This window comes from Euleptes europaea, chromosome 18 (genome assembly GCF_029931775.1).
Source record: "Euleptes europaea isolate rEulEur1 chromosome 18, rEulEur1.hap1, whole genome shotgun sequence".
Classification (NCBI taxonomy): Eukaryota; Metazoa; Chordata; class Lepidosauria; order Squamata; family Sphaerodactylidae; genus Euleptes; species Euleptes europaea.
Window position 1 is genome coordinate 19,114,877 of NC_079329.1, and position 8,567 is coordinate 19,123,443.

The following is an 8,567-nucleotide window of genomic DNA, read 5'->3' on the forward strand; positions in this document are numbered from 1 at the left end:
CACTTGATTGTTCTTTGTGAGTTGCGTAATTCTCATTGTACAGTCATTGCAGGTAGAGCTGAACATGAGACAGAAACCCCACATTTATCCAGGTACTTGTCCCTGGTTTCATTTGTACAGTAAATGCACATCGGCTCTTTCTTATAAACAGATGTATGCATGTACAGTCAGGATAAAGATATGTTCACTATCACACAGGAACAGGGTTTATGTTACCTTGTTTCACCTGACTTGCTTTGTAGAGAAGAACCTTCCAAAATTATTTTTCAGTGCATCCTTTACCTCTTTGTTTCTCAGGCTGTATATGAAAGGGTTAAGCAAAGGGGGCAGCACAGTGTAGAGGAAAGAGGAAAACTTCCCCAGGTCTCTCTTTATTGCTTGCGCTGGTATCATATATGCAGTCATCAGAGACCCATAAAAAATTGACACCACAACCAAGTGAGAAGAGCAAGTGGAAAAGGCCTTTCTCCGCCCTGCGGAGGAAGGGATTTTCAAGATGGCCGCTATAATATACACATAGGAGGTCAAGGTCAGAAGAAAAGGAGGGAGTGTAAAAATGGCTGCCACGACAACACTCAACCTTTGTATCAAACTGGTATCACTGCAGGACAGTTTTAGGAGTGGGAAATACTCACAAAAATAATGGTCCATTTTGTTGGGGCCACAAAACGTTAACTGCAACATCAGATTGAGCAATATAAAAAAAATAAAAAAGGAATTAACCCAAGAGGCAGCTGCTAACTGGATACAAGTCTGGGTCTTCATGATGTTTGCATAATGGAGCGGTTTACAGATTGCTAGATACCTGTCATAAGACATAACACACAGCAAACAGCATTCTGTTGCTTCCAAGGAATTGAAGATGAACCACTGGGTGAGGCAGCCACTGAAGGAGATCATTCTTTCCCCAGTCAAGAGAGCCAAAAGCATCCTGGGAAACAGATTGGAAGAGAAACAAGCCTCCAAGAAGGAGAGGTTCCCCAAGAAGAAGTACATGGGAGTGTCAAGGTGCCGATCCAAGACAATAAGTGCGAAGATGAGAACGTTTCCTGTTACAGTTGCCATATAAATGACAAGAAACACCAGGAAGAGAAGAATCTGAAACCTACAAAGGTCTCCAAATCCCAGGAGGATGAATTCTGTAATCATCGTTTGGTTTTCAATCATGATATCAATGATACAAAATCAAGTCCAGTTGAAAAGAAAAATACAATAACGAAAGTTATTGCAAGAGTGATATTTGCTTCCTTGTGGTGGCCTGGTCAATGCGTGATGGTGATGATGAAGAGAATTTTGCTGACATAAGGACTGGTTATAGGCAACTTCAATAATTGGATTTCCCATTCACACTCTCCAATTCTTGTGCCATAGACATAGAACCTACAATGTGCTGGTATGGAGGGGAGTTAAGGAAGCCAGAAGTCCTCTTTATTGATCTCTTCTGATTTCTGTGTCAGGTGTATTGTAATTATCTTTGTGTAGTTTAATCCTCGGGTTACATGATGTTACCTAAGATGAAGAGAGGCACAGGACATAATGTATTTATTACATTTTTATTTAATCCCAGCTCCAAAAAATTTAGGGAAACACACATGGATCTCTTACTCTCATTATGACCATGTTATAAGGTTAGTCTACGAGAACTTGAGGTGGCTGCTTCAAGGATACTAGTGAGCTCCATGGCCATATCAGGATTTTAAGGTGGGTCTAAGGTGGCCAACTCCAATTTAGGAAATCCCTGGAGATTTGGGAGTGGAATCTAGTGAGGGCAGGGTTTGGAGAGATGAGGGACCTCAGGTTAATGCCATAGAATCCACCCTCACAAGCAGCCTTTTTTTTCCAGGGGAACTGATCAGCAGAGAGAAGGGTGTGACAGGGAGGAAGTTGTTAAAGGCAGGTCAAAGAGGAAGAAAAGTCAGCCAGCTGGTGTTATTAAGTCTTTGGGGACAGGTAAGCCAGGAAGGCATGGAGTCTCCATAATGTAAGGAGGCCAGACCATCCTAGGAGTAAGGAGAAAGGAAGATAATGCAGCTTACTCTACTCAGGACAGGGCAGGCTGCTTAAATCTGCACTGAGGGTGCAGAAACCTGAGGCTGCAGCTAAAGGAAGGGGTCCCGTCTATGGAGCACACATGGAGGCTAGGCTGCTTGAAACAAGCAACTAAGACTTTTGTTTGACAAGTGGGGATGAGTGCTTTGATTAGTGTCCTCATTAAACCCTGAAAGACCCATTAAAGGTAATTTGCACCATTATAAGAGAGAGTCCTCTACTCCTGGGCATTTGGTTATTGCTTGGGAAGCTAAAAGCAAACAAAGAACAAACAAAAAGAGATACTTCACTGGGGAGGGGGGAGGCCGACCCAGGAATCTTCACATACAGGTTCAGACATATCTCTACAATAACCTTCAGAGGTAGATTAAGCTGAAAGGATGATGGAAAGAGCTTCCGGACGAAGCACAAGCTTGAGCCCCTCCACTGTGTTAAACACTTCATCCACTATTCCACATTGCTAAGGATGCCAGCCTCCAGGTGGGGCCTGGGGAATCTTTTGGCATTTCAGCTCATCTACACACTACAGAGATCAGTTCCACTGGAGAAAATGGATGCTTCGGAGTGTGGACTCTATGGCATTATACCCCACTAAAGTCCCTATCTTTCCCAGCCTCCACCCCTTAATCTCCAGGAATTTCCCAACCTGGACCAGGCAACCCTACACATCACCTTCCCAGTTTGAATGAAACAGAGTTGCATGTTTGCTAACATCTCTTTTGGTGAAAACGCATGGTCACTTTAGCCTCCTTTATTCCCTGTTTCAGCCAGGATTCAGCCATGATCGAACGCATGTTCGGCGAAACGCATGCGTTCGATCCTGGCTGAATCCTGGCTGAAACAGGGAAAAAAGGAGGCTAAAGCGACCATGCGTTTTTGCCCTTTATAGTCTGCTCAACGTATTCACCAGAAAGAAATTATTCATGCCTGCCTTGCCATCTTGCTAGTAATTATTGTTTGTACTCACCTTTTTAAAAAAGGACCCAACATTCAATTCTCAACATAATTAATAGTTCAAATGGGGATTTGTTAAATACCTAGCAGAGGGTGATCAAATGCTTCTGTTTTTAGGCAAAAGTCTTATCCAACCTCTCAGACAGAAATTTTAATTCACAGAATACATCTCTAATATAAGTAGCTTTCTTCATTTGAAATGACGACCTCCTGACTTGAAATAGTTGATCCTTTTATCAAGAAAAAAGATACCCTGACAAAATAGACATGTTAAAGAAAACCATTGGTGGAATAATGGATATTTACCTTTCTGAGAACCTTAATCAGTTCTGGAAGACTTCATGGATCCATTCCTTTTCTGCTTTTGGGTGGGCAAAGGCAAAAGGAATTGGTCCTTTTCTTCAAGTCACTCATTATCATTCTTACTCTCAATATCAGGAAAATGCTCCGAAGAACTTGTGCTAGTTTTGATTGTGAAGTATGCTTCCCAAAGTTCATTTTATTAAGATGTCAAGGATTCTTCTATTGTATTTAAGTAAAAGAAATCCACAATTATTTTTCTTTTTTTCCCCCCCTAATTAAAAAGGTAGGTCTCGATGTAGTGTTGTCCTGAAGTAATATACTTTGGAAAAAAAAACTCAAGGGAATGGAGGCGATGAATGTGAAAATGAAGGCTCCCGGGATATGGGTTTTGTTTGTCTGCTCGCCCAAATTCCTCTTCCATCTGAGAAATAAATAATCTTCCAAAATGAGCACTAATGAATTGCAGAGAAGAAAGTCTGTTTTGCATAGTTTTTGCACCCCGCTTCCTCACTATGTAAGCAGAAGGGAATCACACCTATAGTTACTGATATGAAAATGTCACCTAAAGAGAAATCCAGCACAAATCCCAGAGGTTCTTTACAGGTGAAACATATTTGGAAAAGGGGAAAAGGAGAGAGGAGAATTTGTTTATTTACTCTATAGTCCAACTTCCTTGCTGAGACTCAAGGCAGATTACCAAAAATAACAATGTGTGCAATAATCTGTGCTATAAATGATTGCCCATTTCCCTTGATTAAAGCATCCTCATGAACAAGTTTAATTTTACTACAGCTATGGTTGCCATTGCCAATCTCCAGGGTGTGGCTGGAGATTGGCAACCCAACTGATCTCCAGGCGACAGAGATTAGTTCACCTGGAGAAAATGGCCGCTTTGGGAGGTGAACTCTATGGCACTATGCCCCAATGAATTCCATCCCCTCCCCAAACCCCGCACTCCTCAGGCTCCACCCCCAAAAATCTCCAAGTATTTCCCAACAGAGAGCTGACAACACCTGGGATAGTGATCATAGAGTTTGAATTGTTGTGAGAATGATTTAGTAGGCATCTGTAAAGCTTGAGAGATCAATAAGGCCAGGGTCAGGTTTTAACAAATATTCAGGGGATATTTCATGGAGGATCAACAGCAGAGAAAATAATATTATTTAAGGTGACCTTGTATTTTGATTAAAAAAGGCATATGGAACAGGGTTGACCCATTGACTAGCATGAGTGGTCAAGCAGCAACCCTCTACCATCTTTCACTACCAGAAAAAATAGCTGAATCTATAATTGTTGTGGGGAGGGGAATTTCTTTTATCTTTTTTAGATATAGCCATTGATTCCACTTGTTTGTTTATTGTTTCTCCTTTAAAAATAAGATTTCTCTTTCATTACTCATTTTCTCTTTGAAGAGAAATCACACCACAGGGTGGTCCTCTAGTAGGAGGATACAATGGTATGGGAAGACAGTGCCTGCCTGAGAATTTACAGAGTGATATTCTGATATTTTGCAGAACCTTCCTTCCTGCCCTACCTCTCTTTAAATTTCTCTTTGATCAGAATGGAATTGATTAGAAACAGGCTCCGAATTCCTAAAAAGGGAAGGAGTGGATTGTTGGATTTCAGGGAGAAATTGGGTAAAGAGTAATTAAGAAAATTTCTCTTGACAATGCAAACTGGATCCTAGCCATCAATCTCCATCAATATCACCACATTTCTTCTCTAAGGAGAAGAAATATGGTAATATTTTCCCTTTAGAGCTTGTTACATGTGCCCTTTGAGCTAGTGTCTAGTACTATCTTGGGACATGTCCCCTGCTTCTTTGTAGGATAAATAATGGACCAGGTGATCTTGTATCTATGATAATTCACATACTAAAATAAGCTCAGCAGTGCACAGGACTGAGCCCTCTTGTGAAAGACTCCTTAAGATAATGGTATTTTGGAATATGCCTTCTGGACTGCCTGAAATTCAGAGCAAATAAGCATCCTCATCTTGCATCTAATCTCACAAAGGTAATTATATATATAATATATATTTCTGCTGTAAATGTACTCTTGTTCAGGTGCCTTTCATTTCAAAGGGATTGTGCGTGGGGGGGGGGGGTCATTGCAGCTCAAAGCCCTAATAATGAAATCTGGCATAACCAAAAGGAAGTACCATAGCAAGGTCGAACCTAGGCATTTTCCCCATTTCTATCAAGGTAAATCACCATCTTAAGCATGCCATCACTTCTTCTCACTCCCTGGTTATTGAGTGTTTCTAAATCTTTAGGTCTGCAAGTCCATTGTCATCTGGAAAATACCCTCCAGGTATCACTCATGTTCTAGTGGTCCATCAACATCTTTAGGCAAACGAAGACCTTTTTCTTTGACTGTTTTGTGTGACCAGAAATTTCCTGAGCCAGCGTGATATAGTGGTTAAGAGCAGTGGACTCTAATCTGGAGAACCAGGTTTGATTCCCATCTCCTACACATGAACCCTGCTGGGTGACCATGGGTCAGTCACAATTCTCTCAGAACTCTCTCAACCACACCTACTTCACATGGTGTCTGTTGTGGGGAGAGTAAGGTAAAAAGATTGTAAGCCACTTTGATTCTCCTTAAAAGGTAGAGAAAATTGGCATATAATAACCAACTCCTACTCCCACTCCTCCTTCCCCTCCTACTCTTCTTCTTCTTCTTCTTCTTCTTCACTGTCCCAAAATTTGATTGAAATTTGAATTGGAAATATCTATTCTTATTCATTCTTTAATCCTGTTCAAACATGACAAACGTACAAATTAATGATTTTTAAAATTTCTTCCTGGATTTTAATTCAGACTACAGATGCTAACATTTCAGCTAGGTACTGTAACTTCATCTGCTGACTTCAGTAGATCAAACTGCTTCTGAAGGTACAAGATGGAACCTGTCCTTTGTTTTCCTGATCAGGTGACAACACAAGTCATAGCCTTAACCTGGAGAAGTAGCATAATTGGGGAGGAATTCTTCTGGATGTTGAAGGAAGAACAAATTAATTAGATTGCAGAGTCTTTCCGCCGCAATGTTCTCAATGCATGAAACAATTACTGATTGTTTAATGTTGCAGTGGCTCATAGGGACTCTTTATGACTGAGGAAGGCGGCATTGATTGAATGGAATGGCGAGAAAGGGGAAACTTAACTCTTGTTACCCACTTCATCCTCCTGGGTTTCCAAGATCTGAAGAATCTGCAAATTCTCCTCTTTCTTGGATTTCTTCTCATCTACATTGTGACGATGGTAGGAAACCTTCTTATCACGGTGCTCGTGGTGGCCGATCAACAGCTTCACACCCCCATGTACTTCTTCCTTGGCAATTTGTCTTGTTTGGAGATCTGCTACAGCTCAACTCTCCTCCCCGTAATGCTGGACACTCTCTTGAAGAATGGGAAACCCATTTCATTCAGCAGCTGCTTCCTGCAATTATTTTTCTTTGGCTACTGTTTAGGGGCAGAATGCTATTTGCTGTCTGTGATGTCCTATGATAGGTACCTAGCAATCTGTAAACCCTTGCACTATGGGACGACTATGAACACCACTAAGTGTATCCAGTTAGCAGCTGTGTCGTGGATCAGTGGTTTAATAGGGATTTCCATTATAATGGTTTTGATGCTGCAGCTGACGTACTGTGGACCGAATGAAATTGATCATTACTTTTGTGATACCATTCCACTGAAAAAACTCTCTTGCAGCGACACAGGGCTAGTGGAACGTGTTGATCTCGTCTTGCTATTTGTATACACAATGCCCCCATTTCTTCTAACTTGCACGTCCTATGTATTTATTATAACCGCCATCCTAAGAATCTCATCCAGCACGGGAAGGCAAAAGGCCTTCTCTACCTGTTCTTCTCACCTCATTGTTGTTTCTACTTACTATGGCTCTTTAATGACCGTGTATCTGTTACCAAACTCATCTGCACTGAACAAAGCTTTCTCCCTCTTGTATACCATCCTTCCCCCTTTAGTCAATCCTCTCATATACAGCTTGAGAAACAAGGAGGTGAACAGAGCCTTGAGGAAAGCTCAAAGGAAGGTGGCAAACTTCAGAATATTTCACAGTGTGCTAACTTACCTAGTTAATGTTAAAGAAAAATAAAGGAGATGATGAGGTACAACTTATAGTATCTATTTAAATTCCTAACTTCCTATTCTACTCTGCACAAAAGTACTTTGATCAAAGCAGGGTCAATGAAAGATGCATACACCTGGTCAGTGTCTAAGTTTTGCTTGTTGCTTGAAAGCTAATTGTGAGAATGAGATTACAGCCAAAGGTCAGTGCTTTGGTGCCCTGTTACTATAGATCTCACACCTTCCTAGAGTTGCCAGCTCCAGATTGGGAAATACCTGGAGATTTTGGTAATCTTTGCTTTCAGATATATGAACATATTACATACTTTACTTTAATGGTACTGTTCATGCAGCCAATTCAGCTCTAAACAGTATGGCACTATGACTAACAGCCCATTCCTGAGGTTGGGGGCCAAAAGTGGTGTGGAGGCAGCATGACCCCACACCAGTGTAAGTGCCCACTTATCACAGAATAAGGGGCACTTACGCTGGTGCAGGGTGCATGCTGTCAAACTAAAAGAAAAGAGAATATCCACACATACACACATGTAATCTATCAATATAAGCATATTTAAATGTCAGAACAATTCACTTCCAAGTTAGTTTGCTGGTTAAATAATTTTAATTTGTTCATGCATTGGGTTTATTTTACAAAGTTGACTCCTGGATCCTTTTTTGGGGAAATATTGTAAATTTTAATACTATTTTTAAATCTTCCCCATGGCGTTATACAATAGTCAATGAGCACAAAGTACTGGCAGAATGGTAAGATGTAATTGAAGCTGCCTTTGTAGGCTCAAACCCCAAAATACACTAATACAATCTCCCTTCTGTACTCTAAAGTCACACAATGAGTATTCTTGAACCATACCCCCCTAATGAAGACACAAGACATCAGTGTATGGGTTAAACAAGGTTTTTATTCTTGTTTTGTCTGTAGGATTAAAGCGTCAATAAAACATTGCCAAGTTCATGTGTGGGTTACTGGTAACAGGTAGCTTCAACAATGCTAAGCAAGGTCCCCCTCATCCAAGCTCCTAGTGCCATGAAGTTGAGTCATCACACAACAACAAGTCTTTTGAGTCTTATAGTGTGACTCTTATAGCCCATTCCTGAAGGGGAGGTGGATAGATGGCAGTAGTAGCTCATGTGGTGGGTTGCAAGCAATA

General features: G+C 41.0%; 2 protein-coding genes across 2 annotated transcripts; one reads left to right on the plus strand and one right to left on the minus strand.

Annotated features, from left to right (window-relative positions):
- Positions 1–222: 222 nt before the first annotated feature.
- On the minus strand, positions 223–1,149 carry LOC130490732 (olfactory receptor 2AP1-like). Its single transcript, XM_056864540.1, has one exon. The coding sequence runs from the start codon at positions 1,147–1,149 to the stop codon at positions 223–225; it is 927 nt and encodes a 308-aa protein (XP_056720518.1).
- Positions 1,150–6,565: 5,416 nt separating this feature from the next.
- LOC130490733 (olfactory receptor 11A1-like) lies at positions 6,566–7,426 on the plus strand. Its single transcript, XM_056864541.1, has one exon. The coding sequence runs from the start codon at positions 6,566–6,568 to the stop codon at positions 7,424–7,426; it is 861 nt and encodes a 286-aa protein (XP_056720519.1).
- Positions 7,427–8,567: the final 1,141 nt, after the last annotated feature.

Excerpts from the sequence above, each read along its gene's own strand:
- LOC130490732 (XM_056864540.1), bottom strand. The coding sequence starts at position 1,149 with ATGATTACAGAATTCATCCTCCTGGGATTTGGAGACCTTTGTAGGTTT.
- LOC130490733 (XM_056864541.1), top strand. The coding sequence starts at position 6,566 with ATGGTAGGAAACCTTCTTATCACGGTGCTCGTGGTGGCCGATCAACAG.